This window comes from Lindgomyces ingoldianus, assembly GCF_010093535.1.
Source record: "Lindgomyces ingoldianus strain ATCC 200398 unplaced genomic scaffold BDR25scaffold_35, whole genome shotgun sequence".
NCBI lineage: Eukaryota > Fungi > Ascomycota > Dothideomycetes > Pleosporales > Lindgomycetaceae > Lindgomyces > Lindgomyces ingoldianus.
In genome coordinates this window covers 723,061-745,162 of record NW_022985196.1, presented here as the reverse complement: position 1 = coordinate 745,162, position 22,102 = coordinate 723,061, and the positions used below count along the sequence as shown (strand labels likewise).

The 22,102-nt window shown below is 48.0% G+C and overlaps 6 protein-coding genes across 6 annotated transcripts; 4 read left to right on the top strand and 2 right to left on the bottom strand.

The window, feature by feature from the left end:
* Window positions 1-27: 27 nt before the first annotated feature.
* On the bottom strand, window positions 28-1,329 carry BDR25DRAFT_294333 (uncharacterized protein). Its single transcript, XM_033688774.1, has 3 exons — window positions 1,171-1,329; window positions 667-1,103; window positions 28-566 (listed from the first exon to the last, which is right to left on the bottom strand). The coding sequence occupies exons 1-3, from the start codon at window positions 1,240-1,242 to the stop codon at window positions 257-259; spliced, it is 819 nt and encodes a 272-aa protein (XP_033543038.1). The 5' UTR covers window positions 1,243-1,329; the 3' UTR covers window positions 28-256.
* A 387-nt stretch (window positions 1,330-1,716) lies between these two features.
* Window positions 1,717-3,962, top strand: BDR25DRAFT_294330 (uncharacterized protein). The gene is made up of 6 exons (XM_033688773.1): window positions 1,717-2,071; window positions 2,123-2,266; window positions 2,320-2,367; window positions 2,420-2,717; window positions 2,773-3,033; window positions 3,064-3,962. The coding sequence occupies exons 1-6, from the start codon at window positions 1,871-1,873 to the stop codon at window positions 3,729-3,731; spliced, it is 1,620 nt and encodes a 539-aa protein (XP_033543037.1). The 5' UTR covers window positions 1,717-1,870; the 3' UTR covers window positions 3,732-3,962.
* A 4,478-nt stretch (window positions 3,963-8,440) lies between these two features.
* BDR25DRAFT_294329 (uncharacterized protein) lies at window positions 8,441-10,101 on the top strand (the record flags this gene model as incomplete). The annotated part of the gene is made up of 3 exons (XM_033688772.1): window positions 8,441-9,385; window positions 9,439-9,690; window positions 9,745-10,101. 3 exons carry the CDS (start codon window positions 8,441-8,443, stop codon window positions 10,099-10,101), a joined length of 1,554 nt encoding a protein of 517 aa, XP_033543036.1.
* A 412-nt stretch (window positions 10,102-10,513) lies between these two features.
* Window positions 10,514-11,966, top strand: BDR25DRAFT_377952 (uncharacterized protein; the record flags this gene model as incomplete). Its single annotated transcript, XM_033697519.1, has 2 exons — window positions 10,514-10,907; window positions 11,084-11,966. The coding sequence occupies 2 exons, from the start codon at window positions 10,514-10,516 to the stop codon at window positions 11,557-11,559; spliced, it is 870 nt and encodes a 289-aa protein (XP_033543035.1). The 3' UTR covers window positions 11,560-11,966.
* A 199-nt stretch (window positions 11,967-12,165) lies between these two features.
* On the bottom strand, window positions 12,166-13,626 carry BDR25DRAFT_317979 (uncharacterized protein; the record flags this gene model as incomplete). The annotated part of the gene is made up of 2 exons (XM_033691714.1): window positions 12,166-12,244; window positions 12,296-13,626. The coding sequence occupies 2 exons, from the start codon at window positions 13,624-13,626 to the stop codon at window positions 12,166-12,168; spliced, it is 1,410 nt and encodes a 469-aa protein (XP_033543034.1).
* A 3,040-nt stretch (window positions 13,627-16,666) lies between these two features.
* BDR25DRAFT_345761 (uncharacterized protein) lies at window positions 16,667-20,981 on the top strand (the record flags this gene model as incomplete). The annotated part of the gene is made up of 7 exons (XM_033694083.1): window positions 16,667-16,830; window positions 16,896-18,242; window positions 18,336-18,785; window positions 18,838-18,960; window positions 19,010-19,128; window positions 19,261-20,292; window positions 20,349-20,981. Exons 1-7 carry the CDS (start codon window positions 16,710-16,712, stop codon window positions 20,979-20,981), a joined length of 3,825 nt encoding a protein of 1,274 aa, XP_033543033.1. The 5' UTR covers window positions 16,667-16,709.
* Window positions 20,982-22,102: the final 1,121 nt, after the last annotated feature.

Below are 22,102 nucleotides of genomic sequence, written 5' to 3'. Positions count from 1 at the left end.
AAAGGCTGCAGTAGTAGGCGGTAGTATATTGTAGATAATAGACAATAATGTCCATTGACAAACTCCATTTTATTCCCTACTAATTATACAAACCGGCAAACTTTTGGGTGTCATCATAGAGTACATTTTAGATGTTTAATCCCAAATGATGCATGCAGCCCGCAAATGAATATCCCTTCCACTCGCTACATCAACTACAACAACACCTTGCTATGCCGCAACCTGGCAAATCGACTGGCTCAAGCCAAGCTAGAATCTAGCTTTTGACCTTCGTCTTTGGGGTTCCACTCCTCACGCGCTTGGCCTCGGGCCTCTGCAGATGCTGAGCAGGGATCCAGCTCTCGTCGTATATCTTTGCACCCGTGGTGACAGCGGAGCCATCGGCGCCAACAACTGCTGCCTGGTCAGATGGATCGACTTTCTTGGATCCGGTCGAAGAGCGTTTGACGCGCTCGCCGCCCTTGCCACCGCGGCGCTTCTGCGGGAAGAGTGTTGTGATCCAAGTGTTGTAAATGAAGTAAACGGTGCCACCAAAGGCTGAGAGGAGGACGAGGTACAGGAAGATGCTGCAGGAAGGATGACGAATTAGCTACCAGGAACAGTAACAGCCGTAGGGCGAAGAGGGGAGACGGGGGAAACGGTCAAGGGGAACGGGAGGACACGTACATTTGCGGGTCCAAGATGCTAGTCGGCGCTTCCACAACGGCCACGGTCTCGTTGTACGCCGAGAGCGTGTAGAAAGCATCCTTACTGTCCTTCAACACAGCGACCAGCTGCAGACGCACATCCTGGGGATGCATCTCGGTGCTGAAGGTATAGGTAACGGTCGTCTCCTCGCCGGCGGGGATCTCAGTCGCATAGCGCGCCGCGGTGAGGTTGCGCATGATTTGAGATTCGTCACCTGCATCTTGTATGAGAGAACCACCGATGATAGAGAGGCTGACTGGCTCGGGCTCAGAATTGGAGATGGAGAGGACGGCCTGGGTGGCGTGGCCGTTAATGAGCTTTACGCCAAAGATCTCAGCTTGCGGGAAACTAGTCGAGATGGAGACCTTCAAGTTGGGCGTCTGCGGCTCCTCGGCGACTTCCTCGACAATTTCGGCCTGGGGCACGGGGAGTTAGTAGTGGTAGGTGCATTGATGTCATGGGGAAGGAACCAAGGACTCTTACGTCGACTTGGGCGAATGCATTGAGGGCTGTCAGGGAGAGCAGCAGCAGCGTGGAAAGCTTCCAGGAAACCATGGTGGGAAGACGAGGAGTGCGACGGTGCGATGGAGGAGAGACTAGGCAGAGCGGATGCGGTGGAAGTGAAGGTTCTGGAGCCGCAACAATTCGAACGTGGCTTTAACCCTGGATTTCGGTCTCGCTCGAGTCCAATCCTCCACCGCACAAGCTAGTCCCGAACAGGTCTAGCTGACTATGACCATTCACTTCTTCACCACTTCCTCACCCCTCTCGCACGCAGACGCGCTTCCGCGACAAAGAATTTTCGCACCGCATTCCGCTCGCTGGTTTTCTGCGGACACCACCCAGTTGTTTTGAAACAGCTCACCGCTCGCTCTGCAGTCCACTGGCGCGCCACCCACAAGGCGCCTACCTGTGCTGTGGTACTGTTTGGCCGCTCGGTTGCCCAACTTTTTTCACCCACACTGACATACAATACTCACCCAGCCCTCAGCTGCAGTGAAGAAAAAAAAGCCCGCAATCACTTCGTATCACTCTCTGTGCGACACCTAAATGTGCGAAGCCTAAAAGTTTGCCATCTCTCCCTCTAATTTTCTTCCCTATCTCCAGCACACTAACCACAACGCGCAACCCTTGGAGCCACAGCACATCCAACAGACGTCTTTTAATCTGCGCACTTGACACCATGTCACCTGCTTCCGCGTTCACCAACGGATTCTCATCCAACGAGTCCTCAACCGTGATGAACGGGACAATTGCCCATCTTAGCCTACTGAATGGCGTCAACGGTAACGGAGGCCTGATCAACGACAGCTCCTCAACCTTGCTCGAGGCTCGAGTCGAGCAAGTCGTCCGGCATGACATCGAGAAAACAGAACTGCTCCGGGTACCTTCCCGCCAGAATTGCAAACCCGGCGCTGCAACTGACAACAGGCAGGAACTCCTTCTGCGCTACCAATTTCTTAGCGAGCAGTACAAAACCGAGCTAGAGCAAAATGCACGCGAGCGCCAGAGTTACCGCGAATTTCATCACAAATTTGAACAGCTGAAGCAACATAACCAGGCTTTAAGTCACTGTGTTGTACGTTGCACAGCCACGAGCCCTCCTCTCTTTTTAGCACTAATGTGTAACAGGATCGCGACCCTTTCGTTCTCGTTTTGATCGACGGCGACGGAATGATTGTTGGAGTCACCTTCCCAATATTGCCTCAGACCATGCTTACAAATCCTCCAGTTCCTGGACGAATTCATTCGAGCTGGTGAAGCTGGCGGACGACAGGCCGCGGCAAAGCTCTACTCTTCCATCACACAATACGTCCAGCGAGAGCTACAAAATGTCCCCACCGAATTCAGGGTCGTTTGTCGAATTTACGCTAACGTGAGTGGCCTTGCTGAAGTCCTCGTCCGATGCGGTGTCATTGAGGAGGTTTCACCGTACCATAGCTTTGCGCTCGGGTTCACTCGTGGCAAGACACTCTTTGATTTTGTGGACGTAGGACCAGGGAAAGATCGAGCTGATGAAAAACTGATTGGTATGTACTAGTAACATCACTCCTCATTCTGGAACTGCATCTAACCTTCACCTAGGAACTTTCAAGCTTTATGTTAATGATTTTCACTGTCGCCACATCTTTTTCGGTTGCTCCCACGATAATGGATACGCACGTGTCCTTGAAGACCTTTGTACGGAAGAGCACTACCTAGAGAAAATTACCCTTATGGAAGGGGTCCCGTTCGAGAAAGAGCTACTCATGTTACCGTTCAAGACGAAGAAGTTCCCCGGCATATTTCGCGACTTCAAGCTTCAGCTCTGGGGCGCCCTTCCAACCATGGCTCCAGGCACCAACGGTCTCAATGGAGCTAATGGAGCTAATGGAGGTTACCCGCCGACGAGTGCCAAGGTTTATCCGGCATTTGCTGGACTTCCGTCTCGATTCCCGGCACCTATTCGACAGAGTAGTGCACCCCAGACTCCGACGATGGGACGCATTGCGCCAAGCTTACAACACACCCCTTCTAGCTCTACGCTCGGCGAGAATGATGCAGGCATCGAATCAAAGAATATTCCGGTAATGAACTGGGCTGCCAAAGCCGCTGCGCCACCACCTCCAACTGCGGAATCTCCGGTATATAAACCTACCAACCGCGAGGAGGTCATCGCTCGCAATCGTTCTGGCCAACGAGTTGACCCTCCATGCCGAGACTATGACAAGGCCGAAGTGGACAGGGTGAAGAAGATAAAACTGTGCAATGTCCATTTTCTCCGGCGGGAGTGTCCATACGGTACCAATTGCACTCATAAGCACGATTATTGTCCTTCAAATGCTGAGATTGCCGTCCTACGGCTGGTTGCGCGGATGGCCCCCTGCATAAATGGTAGTGCTTGTCAAGACGTTAAGTGCATTTATGGTCATCGTTGTCCTGCCCCGGAAGCTAAGAACCCTGTTAAAGGCGCAAAAACCTGCATCTTCGGCAGCGAATGCAAGTTCCCGGTTGAGCTACATAACCTTGATTGCAACGTTGTTAAGACGTTAGTAATTCGTTGATTACTAAGGTTTTATAATATTTCAGCGGTCTCGTTGACGGGACAGCAGAGACGATTGAACTTCGACGCGAGGACTAGTTCCCCTGGCTCTTTAAAGACACTCTCCCTTCTAACGGCAACGTTTCCTGGGCTTCTATTGACGATGGGAGGACGTCGATTCTGACTCTTACCATCGCTCATCTGTAAAACATAGCAAGGTCTTGCTGCATGGCAATGGCGACGGTAAATGGATATGGAGTTTACGGCGCGGGTCTCTTCATGGGTGATACCTGGGTAGGGATGGCATGTAGTATACTGCTCCAGACTTCAAACATGGCGATCTTCTCTTTCATCTTTGCTAGGTACGATAACTACTTTGTGTGGATGTGCGTGAATCATGCATCTATGTATGAGTCAGGAAGTTCAATGTTTATTCAGAAGAACAAAGTCTAGCTGCATCCTCTCATCACACTCCTTCACTCTAGCAATGTGTCTAAGGTAAGACCCTTCTTAAATACACACTATTGTATATATCATGATTCAAGAATTAATGACAAAGGCACCGGGAACTCTCCTATTTCCTCGCTTGCCTCACACGTGATTGGACGCCCGGATCTTCGACGGCTGCTGAGGCGTTGTGACTGCGCCACAACAACTTCAACTTCAGCGTTCCCGCTCGTGCTTCGCAACCTTTTCTCTTTCCACATTCGTTCGTGCGCACCGATTTGCTTTGATCAAGTTCAAAAAGATTTCAACCCCTTTATATTTTATCAAATTTTTAGCGATACTGATTATTGTTGCTTCGTTGATCTTCATTTCAGTCACACGGCCCTCCACCTACTCTACGCTCAACAGATGACAACCTTTTAACGGCAGATTGAGCGAAGCAGAGTCGCTCTCCCTCATTCTTCTTTACTTTTGAGATGGAATCTTACTATTCCTCTCCAGCCCTTGACTTTGTCGTTGATAACGCATATATTCCAAGAGTGTTCACAGACTCAAACATTTCAGATTTCGTCTTATCAGAGGGTCCTGCACCCATCGAGCCTGAAAGAACCAAAGACTTGGGAGAGGGTTTCCTTGTAAAAGCTCTCTACGATTATGTTGATGATGACCAAGACCACTTGGATTTTCGCAAGGATGATGATATCGTTGTATATCATGAAGAAGACAGTGGGTGGTGTTACGGACGCAATCTCAAGTCATCAAAGGCGGGATGGTTTCCAAGGGACTATGTCCTGGCTGCTGCGACTTCTCCAGTTTCAAAGTCTTCTAGAATTCAATTAGCTCCACCTGCCTCAACTCTGCCAGAAACACCGCAACGAAAATCTGTCGAAGCACCTGTCAAAGAAGGGGGGAAATTTAGGGGGCCCAGAAACTTAACATTGAAGAGCACAAATGATGACGCCCGCCTGCGCCTACCCGAACCTTCTGATGGCACTAGCCTTCACTTGAGTGAAGTTACCGATTCTCGCAACATCCGGCTAGAAGATGCCGGGGATGGAATGGCCGATATCGTCACTTTAGGCCTGCAAAACTTTGATGCTATGAACCAAAGCGAGAAGAATATGGCATCCCGGATATCCCCACCTCTACCTTCTAAGGCTCCAAGTCTAGTATCGCCTAGCACTTTGCCTATTGGGGACTCAGGGATATCCTCCCTTCTGGGCGAAAGAAAACGCATGGCATTTCCACACCCCGGTACTCGTCTACCACCGTTTACCGCGCCATATGGGACCTCTGAGTCACTTCTCAACTCCCAGAAACGGGCGTATCGTCTGAGGAGAAAGGACCCCAGTTGTGATGCTTGCAGGGAGCGCAAAGTTAAGTGCGATGCTACCGAGACTACGTCTTGTTCCGAATGCTCTAGTAGGAATTCTAAATGCCAGTTTACCAAGGAGACAAATCGTCGAATGTCTTCAATCAAACAGGTACAGGATTTGCAAAGCCAGCTAACGGAACTTCGGGAAGAGAACAAGAAGCTCGAAACGGAGAACTCACGTCTGATAATGGCTAATACAAGGTTAGCAATGGAGAATGCTCGTCTACGATCCGTTGGATATCCGGAATCCCAGGACTATTCGGTAGGGACCCTTGGTGATGGTTTTACATCTGGAGAACACACTCGAAAGCCGAAGGATAGTGCCCCTACGCCGCAGGATCCTTCCAATGTATCCAAAGTGCGGCCGAATCCATCCTCCGAAATTCTTGCATTGGGAAATGAAAGCTCCAAACATGAAGAATACAGAAGCGAGACGAAGGAAGGGTTGGAGTTACTGCAACATATGCAGACTTCGACGGCTGAATATAGTCCATTTTTCTTTAGGCGGCGGAAGAATAGTGTATCCGATAATGGTGCATCTTCAATCCTGAACCAAATGCAGTTGAAATCTAGGACAGAAGGCAAAGAAGGATATGCTATCTTGGATACCGAGACGTTGAAACCCCGTTCTCCTGTTTCTATCGAAGTAAACCAGGTCTTCGAGCCCCACCCTAATCTGGAAGATCACGTCGTGTCATTGCACCCCAGCTTTGACAAGCCTCCAAACGAGCAAGATAGCTGCAATACATCTGCACACACCTCGTCATCACCCCTGTATCGCCAGTCGTCCACTGATACTTCCACTGCATCCAATTCTCCATCTGTGTCTGCCTCTATCAGCACAATTATGCCGTCGGATCAACTCTCAGTGGCAACTCCGTCCCTAATCGGATCCTTAGCCCAAGAGTTTTCTGTGGAAGGAACAGTGTCCGGCGCGTCCACACCAACGCTCCGCACATTATTCGTCCCCGTGAATGCCGAAGAAGGCGAAACTCACGCAGTCACTTCTTCTATATTGAATGCAGATGATACCACTGAGGATCAAAGCGAGGTGGGGCAGCCGAAAGAGAACTACATATCCAACGTCATAGGTTGGTCTTTAGCAGCTGCAGAGTATTATTTAGGTGAGACGTCTTCAGATGGAATGATCATTAGGCCCCCAACCTTTGATCTAGAAGGAAATCCTCATAGTGAAAATCTAGGTGAATCTCAGGCCGCGACTAGTCGAAGGTCGTCACTCGAGGATGATGGTGGGATTGAATCTGCGTGGATGAAATTAGAGACGAACCATTCTAATACGAGTCATGAGCGCACAGTCAACCCCAAGCAGGATAGCCGGATCTTGGAAATATTAGGAGCTCCAACAGAGCCGGAAAGTGAATTTCGGAATCGAGGCCATAGTGTTATACCCGGTCATCTACGGAACCCTCAAACTCCACATGTGAAGGCCTTGCTCGAAGAGGAATTTACTGCCATTCAAGAGAATAAAGCTCCAAAATATGATCGCTTCAAAGACACTGACTCAACTTTAACTTCAAAACAAGGCACTCGCCAAACACCAGTTGAGTCCGAGCCCCTAGAGGCTACAGTCCCGGGCCACAGCCTAGCCACCCCTCCTTTTACACGACGGGGTATTCCAGTCCGCAGGTTAGAGCATACATCCACATTGAAGCTAGAGGAGATCAAGCCATGGCTTGATGTGATGACAGAAAATTGGGAAAGTGAAGCTCCCTCTAGTGGGGAAAATGCTACTATATCTCATACCGACATCATAACACTATCCAGCGTTGCGAACACTATATGCCAAGAATGTCAGTCATCGAATACTATCGCTGAAAGTCATCAGCTAATGTTGTCAAGGTCGCAACCGCCAGCACTTAAACAAGTACTTGAAGCGAATCTCAAATTCTGTCCTCGAGATTGTCCAAGAGGCAGATAGAAAAGCTTACCCTTTATCTCCTGCTCCTCAATTTTGGCACACATACTCTCAGAGTTGCCGCGCCCTAAAGGGACTTTACGAGAGTCTCAATTGTTCCCCTGAACATTATACGAAACTAGGGGTCCTAAATGAGGATTCATACCACACCTTACTCATGCTACAGGAACTTCTATGGCAGCTACGACGATCAGGCCCACTTACAAAGGACGGAACACCAGATCATAGGCCGGCCACTGGAGAAATGGCCACAGGCACAGCCATGCTCCGGGGGCTTGGACTAGTTGAATCAGACTCGATAAATCCTGTGATTGATTTGGATGCTGCACTTGGACCGTTCAACATCTTACAAAGGCCTAACCCGCAAGGACAACCGCGTAGCATGGTAAAATCTACCAGCCACTCATGGAACATTCCTACCCTCAACCGCGGTAACATCTACCTCAAGCCTGCCTCTAGAGGAAGTGTCAGCGGGACCACCAGCATTGGCAGCGATACCGACGATACAGATTTGCACACACTCTCCGATGAGGAAAGAAGTAAAGTACGATTCGACGACCTAGGAACAGTCGCGGAAGAGTCAGACGAGGACTCATGGGATCTGCCGGTAGAGTCCTCGGGAGAGGACCCCCCAAAGCATCTATCAGAGCAATGGAAGGGCCCGAATAACGCTACTCTAAAAGCTTTCGAGGACCGTAAAGCGAGATCTCTCCAGGACCTCGAGGCAGATATGGTGAATTTAGAACCGGCTTCTACAAATGTTCTAGCCGAGAATGTACAGATGCGAGAGGAAGTAGATGGAATTCGAAAGAGGCTCGAGGAGCTTCCCGAGCCGCACATTCCTGAGGGAGTGGCTATTCCCTCATCAACCCAATCAGAGCTCTCTAAGACTGCGATAGCTGGGGATTCTATCGCGTCCACGCGGACTTTTACCCAGGCTCAATCGCATGTCTCTCAAAAACGCGCCGTTGGTATGCAACAAGGGGTCGTGGAAGATAAGTTGCAAAGTAATGTGGGTTTCGAGGTGCCTACACCACGCAGAGCTGAACAGCTTTCCAACTCTGAATCTCAGGATGCTCACCTATTTAGTCAGCATATGAGTCTTGAAAGCGAAAGTTGGAAGGATATTCAGACCCAGTTGCCAGATTCTTGGATGTGGGATGTTGACTACCACAGTATTCCTAACACATCTGGCCAAGCTGTTGGATGCTGGACATGCACACCGATGAATGATGATGATCCGAGAGACTTTCCACTTACCATTGCTGGAGCTCCAGTTGTCATTCCTGTAGAACATCGCTGGCCTCCAATTGCTGGGGTTAATCCTCCCCCTGATCCGCGACCGTCTACTCCAATCGACTGCACGGCTGAACTTCCGCTCGAAGTGGTTCGGGATCTCTTCCTCACTTTTCAGGGAAGCATGGGCTTCTATGTTCTTATTAACGGACTTCTTCAGATTATCGTCCCTAAGGAGTTCGACACTGAATGGGCTTCTTCGCATCTACCACACAAATATGGTGGTCTTCGAATTTGCTACATCCCGCAATGCATGATCCCCACGATGACTCCTTCTAAAACCGAAATTATCAACTCGAAAAGCTCACAGGGCTCGGGGCTATCGAGCAGACTCGGACTTTTCCGGCCTTCGAGTTCATTGCTTGTTCAAACCCATCGCCTCAATGATTTCATCGAAGCCCGGACGAAATCCACCCTAAAAGAGGGTAGATTTTCTGGCCGTATTGGACTGAGGACGAGTACAGGCAGCGAATCCTATCTTGTTATGTCGACACATGTCATCACCGAAGCAATACTATCCAAGTCAAATCGGCTATCGATCTTTAGCAGGAAGCGTAATTCCTACGAAAATCTCGAAAGCGATTGGAATGAACACGTTGAGATTTGGGCTGGCAATGAGCTGGTATGTATCTGAGAGCAAATATTTGAGGGAACTTATCTTAATGGAACGAGCAGTTTGGTACAGTGGACAAATCCTTCGATACTAAAGCCAAAGTGTATCCTAATGGCTTCATACATGATATCACACTTATCAAACCTACTAATCCAGCTGCTGTGAAGGACATAAAATCGCCTATTCCTGACATTGGATGGCTATCAAGAGAAGCGTGGAATGGTCTTCGACAGCAAAGCAGCACTGTTAAGTTCCTTGGGGACACGGAGAATGAAGCAAAAACGCTCAAGACAAATCGTCCCTCAGAGGTACTGGTATGCATTCCATGGCCTCCCCTCTACTAGAGATTAATGCTGATTTGAATTCAGGTTGTCGGTGAAGGCATTTTCCTCAACCAAACTGCCTCCGTAAAACCAAGTCGTGGACACGACATCGGCGTCTGGAAGGATTTCGTGTCTCGATGTCTTCTCTACAGAGTGCACAAAGACTTCGATACCCCAAATGGACACAGTGGTATTGCGCTTTATGCTGACGGTCTTCGTGAAGACGGCACGACCGGTCCTGGTATTGTTGGGTTTCAGTCGTTCGTGCAGAGATCTGGACACGTGCAGAACTTCAAAATGGAAGGTGGTGCACTAGAGAGAAGGTTGAAGTTAGGGAGAGTTGCATTCTATGGAGCATTCCAGGTCCCGGATGAGTTGAGGAAAGCGCACACAATTGCTTGACGCTTAGCTACTGGAATTTGGGGCATACTTAGGGTCGTTGAATTAGATTCGTGTGAACATTGGTGTACTCCCAGCCCGCATTCTAAAACTCGAAGTTGACGCCCCATTGGCTTGTTTGGCGGGGATGGAGACTGGGCAGAACTCAGTTCTTAGGCAAGCCTAGAAGAACCTTGAGAGCGCGTGTGAAACCATACTCACCACAAAGCCTCGATACCGAAAGTATTGCATTCGACCCTCATGCGCACCGACTTCCCAGAATAGCACCACTGGAAAACAGATACCTGTTCAAAATGCAACCACTGTGTTCCGCCCTGGAATACCCAGTCCCGGGATCCTCATCGCAGACACCCTCCCCAAAGAAGTCTGGTTGCACATTCTATCTTACCTACCTTTATCTACTCTCCTAAAAACAATGTCCCCTACCAGCAAACTTTTCCATGAGCTCAGTCTCTCGCTTCTATACCGAGACGTGGACATCGGGCTTCATCACTACAAAATGCCACTCGAAACCTCGGCAGAAGTGTACCAAGTACATCATTTCACCCAATTCGTGTATCACTGGGCCTACTGGCGGCCTGAAGACATAGCGAGAAAGCACAGTCGATTTATTAGACAACTGATTAGAACGCCGGAATATGCGAGACATGTGCGGAGACTCACGTGGACGTTGGACATATGGCACTACGTAAGGGACATGTGCTCAGACGACCAGGTGCTTCACGCTCAGCACTCTTTCCACATGTTTGGAGCTATGGAGAACGTTACGAATGTGGACATCGATGGCGGGAGTATGAATCGTCCGTCAAGTAAGTTTCCCCTTCCATTGGGAATGACCTTCTTCCCACAAACGACGAATATCAGGTTGGGAGGGATTATGGGCTGGGGTCTCGCGTCTGCGATTCTGCATGGAGAAAATAAAGCAAGGGTATCGTCTTTGACACTGTATAATTTGATTGAGGGGCTATATTACAAGGATGATGAGCCGTGCCCAAACCCACTCCATCCGAAGCCAGAACCGAAAAAAACACACCATGCTGTATCTACGGTCTTCTCGATTCGTCAGATTTGCAGGCAAGATGTACGAATCTTGATCACTTATTTTTGAAGAAGCAGGGACAGGAGCATGTGCAGCAGGAAAGACCCTCGGAGCTCACGCTGGATGAGAAGGTGTACGAAGAATGGGCAGCTTTTGTAGTGGCCGTGCAACCCCGGCATTTGAGACTCGAACATGGGCGTTCGACGCTATCTCCTTGGAATAGAGTGCGGCCAAAGTGGTATGGGAGTCCATGGGGGCAGGTCCTGAGCATTATCAGGCAGAAGATTATGCCCATGGACGAGCGTTTTCGCCATTTTCTAGGCCCGACGTTGAGTGTGGGGTGGACGAGGCTGAAAACTCTTGAACTTGGGGGAGTTTTTGAGGAGGTTACGACGCTGGGGGGGGAGAGAGGCCAGACGTGAGAGTGTGGTGTGATGAGAGAGTAGAGTGGTGCTGGAATGGCAACGCCTCGCCTTCCATCAAAACGGATCAGTACATCAGAGACATTTCTACGGTCGTGGATATCGGCGATGTAGTAGACCTGGTAGAATTGGACCTTGAACCCCATGTCTGTCTGGATGCCATCCCACCACTGCCTGAGTTTATGGATCCTCTCGACCGGGTAGAACATTTCAGGTACGTAAATTCCGCAGTATGTTGCAAAGTCTGTAATGCTACTTAAGTGGTATTTCAAAAACTGCTACAGACTGAAGTGGTAGTAGTGCTAGACCCTTTTACTTTAAAGAACTGTGCTAACTTTGTACCCCTAACTTTAGGCAAGCGGAGTCCGAGGCTGTATTCGAATGGGAGGAGGGAATAATTGAGGAAGCAGAATTGGCGTTGGCGAAGGAAAGGATTAAATTGGAACAGCAGGAAGCGCAAGACGAGTGGGAAGCACGAGGGCTGGATGAGGTGATAGCTTGACGTATCATTTCGGCGGGTTCGACTCTTTACATAGTTGGCCGAGGTAGACAATGCTGGCGCGAGTGCAGAACCTGGGTGGGGATAAAGGGCCTGCCTCTATGACTTCACAAAAAGGATCCCACGACCTGGGCGATTCCCAGGGCAACTTGAAAGAATGTCAACATGACCACGACTGTAGCGAAACTGGACGCAGTCAGCACTGATACTATATATCCAGGCCAAAATTATACTTACAAAAAAGTCCAGAACTGGAGAGTGTCCCTCCGGTCTCGGAACAGAATCCATATGTTCCACGGCTTAGCTCGCTGGAGATGATCCTCCAACATCGTGATTCTCGGCCAAAGGCATGGGAAGAGATCATATGTCCAATTAGAGGTTGAGTTACCAGACATGAGTTCAATGAGCAATGGATCGAATTCACTCTTAGCCATAACGTCGCGATTCTGAGTTGTCCTTCTCGAGTTGAAGCTGAACTTCTTCTTGAGGGTCGATAGCGTACGATTTCGATACCGGTAGGCAGAGCATGACCAACACCAGCAGATTTTGCGAACACCAAGAAGGGTACCGAGTTTTGCATGCAGAGGAGGATTGGGCCATGCATTAAAGAGTATGCGATATGATTCTTGAATCTCTTGCGCGAGCTCTGGAGCTATGCCAACAGTAGCTGAGGTTAGGGTTGTAGCAGCGAACACGCACGGGAGAGCAAAAATTTCCAACCCATAGCGTCCCCTGTGCTTAGATAACACCAAGTGTCGGGATAAATTGAAGGTCCAGGAAATCTCCACGGCCCCTAATACGTTCAATGTAAAGGCATTGAGACGAGTAGCTTTGATTTCCAAGGACTCTAGCGAGTCCATGTCGTCCAGTGATTGGGAGGTTATTTGACCTTGCCATAATGTTGACTCATATTCTTCGAACAGAGAAGAGGTCGAGGGACTTCTGGAGGTGTCCGGGGAGCTGCGCCCTGGAGGGGTTTTGCTGGATATCAAAGCAACCAGGCTCATTGCTGCACGCACGACGTCGTTCTCAGGGCGCTCAACATGGCTCCAATTACCCGGCGAAGGAAGAAGCCCACTACCGCGTATCAATCCTGCCAGGCTATCTTCATACACGTGATCCCCGGTCACCTTTCTCTGCGCTCGATGATTGTACGCCACAATGACCTTCCTGAACCCGTTCGGCAACCGAACAAAGGAGCTCAACATCATGGTCCACACACCCAAGATATAAAGCACAGTATCCTCAACATCCTCCTTCCGTATTACACTTCCCGCTGGTGTATCGATGAATAGGCCTTGGCCATTGGAGGCGACCAACTCGTCGAGAAGCACTTGTATGCTATCACGCTGTGGCCGCCCGTCTTCTAGCACATCGGGGATTGAGAAATGCGCTATGATTCGTTGAAATAGAGACAGGTATTCTTCCAGCGTCGTTCGTGCAATGTGCTGGTTTAAGATATAATTCAGATACGGCGAGGCGGTGTTACTGTGTGGGTAGTCTGAGTAACCGAGCGCGTGGGCGAGGGGGATGAGGGAGTCAGGAGGGCTCGACTTTCTCGACGCCATTACGAGCTTTTCTTTGGCTAGTGAAACGATCGAAGTGCGCAATTCGCATACAGGAAGCGCGAGAAAACCTCATTTCGGCTTCCGCCTCGAGGCTGCTGAGAGTGAGGCTGAGAGTGAGGCTGAGACGGTGGCTGGACTGCAAGGGTAGGGATATAAGAGAGGCTAACTTTCTGCGGACTAGGTCCTCATCGGTTGGGCGCCAGAGACTTGCAACGAGGGGCTAGCTCAGAGTCCGTTGCTGAAATACCTCGGCGGTCAAGGTGTTTCCGAATGACGGTAGGCAATGCTACAATGCATTTGGATAAGAACTAAAGCTGCGAACAATAAATCATTGTTCGGTGAGGATTGAGCCCATGACGAATCGACAGCTGCCCCGATCCTTCTAAAATAATCTGTCTTTAAACACATTTAACCCCCATGTACTTCGTCTCTCCCCTTCAACCACCGTCAGATTGTCTCTGCTTCGGCGGTCTGTAAATAAATGCGGGCCCTACCGATACCCTTCATTCGCGGCTTGTTATCCGACACGATGTCGTTCGTTAGGGAAGACATCACGTTCTTCTGGTACTCTCACCCAGGGATTAAAATTGGCTGAGAATCTTTACCTGACCTACCTTACAGCTGTGCCTATGTGGTAGTCTCTATTGCTAACCATGTGCCTGTCTGTCTCGGGGCACGCGTAAACGTATCGAAAGGAACTAGGAGCTGCGCACAATTCGATTCCAGTGACAGGTCCGCGCAGTCCGGAATCGCAAGTGGAGCCCTTCTGTCGATAGAAATGGAAAGCACACAATGAAGGAGTAGAGAGCCAGTCACGGCTGTTTGGTTGGTTGCCACCGGAATTGAGGCACAGGATGTATGAGCTAGTCTTGTGCGAAACAGGGAGGGTTCTACTGGAGTGAAACTTTGATATTCTCCATTGTCAACCCATTCTTGCATCTCCTTGTATCATTCTGTCTAACGTGTCAGGTTCTTACCATTTCGTCCACCAATCCTCAACTACGGAACACCAGCAACGCTCCACTTGCGGAACGCTCAGTCGGAGCTAAGCTTACCCAAGTGGCCTGATTCCAAGCAGGGCCTACAAGGGGCTCCCTGAACCGGCCGCTCCGCTAGTTTTCCCAAGATTTTGTTAGATAATCAACCGCCGAATTTTACATACAAAATAACACCAATCACCATTTTATGTGACCACTACCTGCCTAGATAACTGCCCAGCGGCGCTCACTTGTGTTCTTAATGTACTCTAAGTAGTTGTTAATGCTGATTTTCTTCCACTCCTCTGTTAGATACTAACGTAGCTCTGCCTGGGTGTGTAGATTGTCACTGTTATGTCCAACCCCTGAGTACCCTAAAGGCTTGGCACGGGGTATATCGGTTCTTCGGCCTCCATACCTCTGCCTCTGACCCTAAGGTTTACTCTCTCTCTCTCTCTTGTAGCTCTGCCATATACCCTCTATCCTGCATCCCCTCTCTGTGCCTTGTGCTTCCTGCTCGATACCTCTCACATAGATACTGCTTCTATACGAGCAGGTATGAGCCTTCCTTTTCGGAAGCTTGGATGAGGAAAATTTAGCAATAACAAAGGAAGAATAGCGATATAGACAAACAAATCTCCTGTGCCGCCGACAATGTTCATACGGAGCACCGCGTCGGTCAGTTGCAAAGTCAGGTTTGACATTCGGAAGACAGACGCCGACATACCGATTCCGGCTTGGCGACACCTTAAAACTGTGAACAGTAACAAAGGGGCAAACTTTAGCCCACCAACAACAGAACACAGCATTATAATATTGCATTAAAACACCTAGAATATAGTAATAGACCTAGTAAAATATATTTATTTGCCTTAAAAATCTAGAATATTTGCAAAAGTGGTGGAAAGTTTTATAGGCTAATTAGACATTAATCCGGCGCTTTTTTAAACCAATAAGAGAAAAGACTTGGCAAGATGTACAGTGAATAATAGAGATACGTGATACTTGAGCAATTGCTAGACATTTATAATTAGGTTAAGATCTAGTAAGTTTGCAGGCTACAACGGCTTTATAATCCTTAGCTCCCACTCTACCTAAGCAGTCACCTTAGAGGTGCGAACTAATAGATTATCCTTAGTAAGGATAGCCTCCTTGTTCTAAGAGCATCTTAGACTGCTACTGCTATAGGTAGCATATGTGCGATATTCACCTTAGATTTTAGTTTGGTCTTATTCTACTCTGGATTCTTTTTAACAAACAGCAATAGTCCTTTAGTACTAAGAGAGATAATTGCTTAGACTACCTAAGATAAGAAGCCTTTAAATTTTTGTACATAGCAGTCTAGTTGGAACTTCTCTGCTCGCCTTATCACAAAGACCTCTCTATAGTTTATATAGGCAGACACTTTGTTAGACCAGTCTCCACAAACCCGCTGCTTATTAGTCTAGTTTAAATGCTCCCACGCCTATAATTGTTGATCGTCTATGTGCTGCGGTGTAGGAAAAGGCTTCTCTGTTACCTTGCGTCTGTAGTATAGCTCTTTCTTAAAGGCCTTAATTAACGTACGCTAACAGGCTTTAATCCCTGGCTTATAAGCAACCTACTCACGCGTTTTCTGCTTCTGCTCTGCATTCTCTATCGCATGGCGTACGAGCAGAATTAATAGAGGTGTACAGATCTTTGGACCGCGACCTTGTAGCTTTGTCGGCATCTCTGGCGTGTTAAAACAATTATACGACTGTAGACTGTAGACAGAGGTATCCTAAGCTTCTGAGAGATCTCCTTCTGCTAAAGCCTGCCTCTCTAGGGGTCCAGATGCGAACGCGCTCCTTGTACGGAAGCTGACCGTTTAGGGTTTTCGTGATTAAGAAGGAATTTGGTACCTCTGGTTGTTAGGAATTAGCTTATAAATATAAGTATCGTGTTTGGTATTCCAGCCAATCCTATGCACGGGCCACATCACCAACTGCGGAAAAGCCCGTTCACGATACGGCCTTGTGCTTCACTATCGGCGCCAAGGACACGGTTCTTGACCCTCAATAGACCTCCACACAGCCACTTGTGTCGCCACCGTGTTTAGCAGCCCCTCCGTCAGCCCTCCAGTGTATGCCCGTCTTCCCTCTTTCATGCGCCGACTCGCCTCACATGGAGCGAATCTTTCCTATCCGGTGCACAATCCTCAACAACAACCAGAACCTCTCGAGTGACAACCAGAACACACCTATAAGTGAGTATACTGGTCTCGTAAACTCCCTTCCCTGAGGCTGCTTACCTGATCATCTAACCTTTCAGAGACGCATGAGCAGTCGATTGTGGTGGTCGAGTCTTCACATTCTGGGAGATCAGACTCATCCAACACATCCCCTGCTACCACTTCACTTCCCATCGAACATGCCAATCCTGACAAGGATGAGATGCACAGATGGCCTCCCTCTATTTCCGTGGAGGAGATCCTTGAAATGCCACCACAAGGAAGCCCGCAGCCCGTCTACGCCGGTAGGTCTGAGTACGCCTATTCCGACGAGACCGGCCATGGAATAGTCAGTGGAAAGCGTACTCATATTACGCGCTGCGAGGACGAGCCCATACACATTCCAGGTGCCATTCAGTCCCACGGGATGCTCATCGGCCTCGAAGTTGTTGAAAGACCCGACACTACCCTTCGATATCTCTGCCGTGTGGTGAGCGAGAACTCAGAAACCATTTGCAAATACACCCCTCGTGTAATATTCGATTTAGACAATTTTCTCCTAGTTTTTCCGGCGCATCAACGTCTAATCTTCCAGAGCCATGCTCAATCTGTCATTGCCTTGTTCAAGAAGTCGACAAAGTCTGCCGAACCAAAGGTCTTCAGTGTCAGTTTTCTAGACCCAAGTGGATATATCATCCCTGCTTGGTGTGCGATGCACTTCCTTGGGGGAGACCACCATCTCCTCATATGCGAATTCGAGCTTCAGGAGAGTTTGGGCAATATTCAGGCTGAGCTAGATAATCTTCCCTCAACGCCGTACAACACCATGGATTCCGATCCAATAGATGCAGCCTCAAGCTTTTCCAGCCGGAGCGAACCACTCAATATAACAGTCGACACAGTCGACATGTTTCAAGGAGAGGGCAGGACCATGGACGTGGTCAACATCATCTCGCAGATCCAACTACAACTTTCCATGAAGAATGACATTCAAGATCTCTTAGACGCCATCGTGGGTATCATCCAGGAGCTGACTGGCTTTCACCGGTGTATGGTCTATCGTTTCGATGAGGATTACAACGGCACAGTTGTTGCGGAACTCATCAACCCACAAGCTTGCTCAGACGTGTACAAGGGCCTCCATTTCCCTGCAAGCGACATACCAAAACAAGCACGGGAGCTCTACAAAATCAATAGAGTGCGTCTTCTCTTCGATAGAGAAAGCAATCCTTGTAGATTGATATGCCGAAACATTTCAGACCTCGGCTCGCCATTGGACCTCACACACTCTTACCTTCGCGCCATGTCCCCGGTACACCTCAAATACTTGGAGAACATGGCTGTGAGATCAACAATGAGCGTCTCGTTGAAATTCGAGGATGAGTTATGGGGCCTCATCTGCTGTCACTCGTACGGACCAAGAGGACTCAGAGTGTCTTTCCCGGTTCGTGAGTTGTGTTACTGGGTTGGACTGTGCGCTTCCGCTTGTCTTGATAAGTTATTAAATGCCAAAAAACTAAACGCTAGGAATTCTTTGACAGTGATGCAGATCGATATGACTCCTCAGGCCTGCATCTCTGCATCGTCTGACGACCTTCTACGATTGTTCCAAGCTGACTTTGGGTTCCTCGTCGTCCACGGCGAGGCTCGTACAATTGGGAAGCTACCATCCTATTCAGAGGCCGTAACGCTACTAAGATACGTCTACTTTCGAAATTTTCCTACCACTTTTGCCACCAAGAATATCACCCAGGATTTCTCAGACTTGGCATATGAGACAGAGTTCGAATACATTGCTGGGTTGCTCTTTATTCCACTCTCCCACGTTGCTGGGGACTTTATTGTCTTCTTCAGAAAAAACCAGATAAGAGAAGTCAATTGGGCTGGGAATCCGAACATGGCAAAGATAGGAGCATTGGAGCCAAGAAATAGCTTCAAGAAGTGGACCGAAATTATCAAAGGGACTTGCAGGCCGTGGAGCGACGAGCAATGTATGCCTCTTCATTGCAACCCACTTTATATAAACACTGATCATTGACGTAGTCGAGGCTGCGGCTATGACCAGGCTAGTTTATGGTAATTTTATCCGCGTGTGGAGGGAAAAAGAAGCTGCTCTCCATGATTCTCGTATGAAACGCTTACTCTTACTCAATCTCTCCCATGAAAGTAAGGCGACTTTATCCCACCCACCTAGGTATCACTCATCACATTTTAGTGCGGACTCCCCTTAACGCCGTCCTAAATTACTTGGAATTGGCCCTTGAAAAGCCCCTCGACCAAGATACGAAAGAACTCTTGACCCAATCTCACTCTGCATCAAAGTCGCTCATCTATGTACGTATGGCCGGGTTTCAAGTTCTTAGATCTGCTACAGAGTACTGCTATGTCATATTCTGCGCTAGCATATGACGGCTATCTCGAATCTCGACCACCTTTCGAACATTCGCTAATCTTATATCCCCAAAGGTTATCGACGACTTGCTTCATCTCACTGGTGGTAGCAATCAACAGCCTCTTCCTATGGTTTATGTGACTTTTGAGCTCCCAAAAGATATACAGGTTACTCTCGACCAACTGCAGAAGCATGCCGTTCAGAAGTCATTGTCCTTTGACGTCATCACTGACACGAACCTCCCTCGTTTTGTCAGGGGCGACCTTCAAAGAATCCAACAGGGGGTAACGAGCCTTGTTACAAACGCGATCAAGAATGTAGATAAAGGAGGAATCGTCGTTCACCTAGGAGCTCGATCAGTTACTACGGAAAGTTGTGTTGTTCAATTTGTAGTCCAGGACACTGGAAGAGGCATGTCTGAAAGGGACCTGGACGACTTATTCCAGGAATTCGAGCAAGTACCTGACGAAGATGTTGATTTAAGCGAAACCCATGAGGATCCCCCGAGAGACAGGAAAGAGGCGAAATTAGGACTAGGCCTCGCATTGTTGGCGAGGTACGTCAAGCATTCCGGGGGCCAAATCCGTGGCCAGTCAATCGTAGGGAGGGGCTCTACATTCTCACTAGATGTACCTTTAAAACTAGCGATGGAAGGAGCGCTCAAGTCTCATTCTTGCTCATCTGCACGAAGCGAATCATCCGAGGACAGACCAGAAAAGGGTAGCGAAGGTTCACCAGACCGTTCGAGCATTCCCCCAATGGGATTATCAAATGCTCCGACAATGTTCCAACTACACCTTGACCCCTCCCGGCGTCAAAACGAGCGGTCGACCACAGGGGGCATCCGTTTCCATCACAATCCAATCGTTTCCGAGCCAGAATCTTCGGAAAATGTAGACCTAGAAATTCAAACACTACATCAAACACCACGCAAAGAGAAGATTACAGTTTTAGTAGCAGATGACAACTCTATCAATCTGGCTATCCTGCAACGAAGGCTGGAAATAATGGGACATGAAGTCAAGACAAGTCGTGATGGACAGCAGTGCCTCGAGGCCTTCCAGAAGCATAGACATGAGATAGAATTCATCTTGATGGACATAAATGTGTGTAGGACTGTCTACCACCCACCCCGTTGACTTCTACTAACTCTGGTGTGCAGATGCCTCTTGTTGATGGTATTCAGTCAACTGGCATGATTCGCGCCGACGAAAGCGAGAAATCGCCTGCTCTGGAACCTTCGTCACCTTCATTGATAGAATCGTCTCTACAACCAAGGTCGCTCTCTAAATCAGACGAAGGCGTGCACCCAAGGCCTGAGACACGCCCGAAACCTGCTGCCTTCCTCCTTACATCACCTCCCCTGACGAATCCTAGAATAGCGGACCTATCCGGGTCATCAACAGAAACAAGCTACTTCCATATGGCACCGCAGACAGAACCTTCTCCGCCCTCTTCTGATCCCGTGACGGTAGTTACTCAATTTTCACAGTCTACATATCCTGGACAGCTCCCACTCACATCCACTCTTCCTCAGGGCGTCGCATCTCAGCGTGATCCTCAGAAGCTGGATTACCCTCCCTTTCCGGGGCGCGTACCAATCTTTGCTGTCTCTGCTAGCCTAGAACAACACTCACAGGCATCATTGGAAGCCGCTGGATTCGACGGATGGCTTTCTAAGCCTATTGATTTTAAGCGGTTGAGTGTTGTGCTAGAGGGCGCGCTGAGTCGAGATGCGAGGGCGCACTCTAGGTGTAAGATAGGTGACTTTACGCGTGGCGGGTGGTTTAGATAAGGAGTGTGGGTTATTGATCCCAATTACTGAGGGTGGAAAGGACGAGGTAGTATTGAGGGCACGCTGTTGAAAATTCTGGTATTGCTGTTTACCCTGAGCGTAAACTAGGGTAGCGGAAGTCGGCATAATAATATACTGATGCCTTATATTTGGGAGGAGCTAATGTCGGCATAGTAACCTAGTAATGCCTAATGCAGATTAAATTAGTTGTACAAGAGTATGTTCGAGTGTATCAGAACTGACAAATGTGTCGAAATGTTGCTGTCGGCTCTAAAAGTCGCGAATTAACATCGAGAATGTTATTTCGCTAGCACTAGGAAGCAAAATCTGTAATTAATTATCTACAATATAAAAGAAAGTCTATTACGCTAAGGTTAGTAAAATAACTACTAGGAGTTAAACACATAGTTTATATAAGTATAGTATATGTAAATTATTTAAACACACCGCTAGTATATGCGCTAAGCGCTAAAAAAACTAATTTATACTATAATTTATTTTCTTATAATGTACTTTACAGGCAAGTTGCTTACACACCTAAGTTGCTTACTTTTACTAAGACCCTACTAAACTACTCTTCCTACACTAATACATTCCCTATAACACTACTTAGACGCGCTAAAAGAATGTTAGATACAGCTTACGCTCTAAGTTTTTAAATAAAACATAAAACTTTTAAAGAAATATGCTACAGCTATATGTAAAGTTTTATAAAAGATAATAAATAACTATAGCACTAAATAACCTTTACAAGCTAATTCTACAGCTAAATTATAAAGGCTAGGTAATAAAAAAAAGTAGGTAATTATTAAGACTATACTTAAGCTATATGCGTAAGAAATTTCCTCTTAGATAGCATTTATAGCTAATATAGCTAATTCTTTACACACTAAGCGTAATCTAGGCTATATTTACATAAACTAGCCTAGTATGTTTATAAAGTGTTATTTAAAGCTTAAAGTAAAGCTTTAAGTATAAGTATAGTTAAAAGATATTTAGCTAATTATAAAGCCTGTTTTACTAAAGTTATAACGTACTTCATGGGCGAGTCGCTCACACACCCGAGTCGCTCACTTTTGCCAAGACCCCACCCTAACAAACTCTATTATGGCCCATAACAA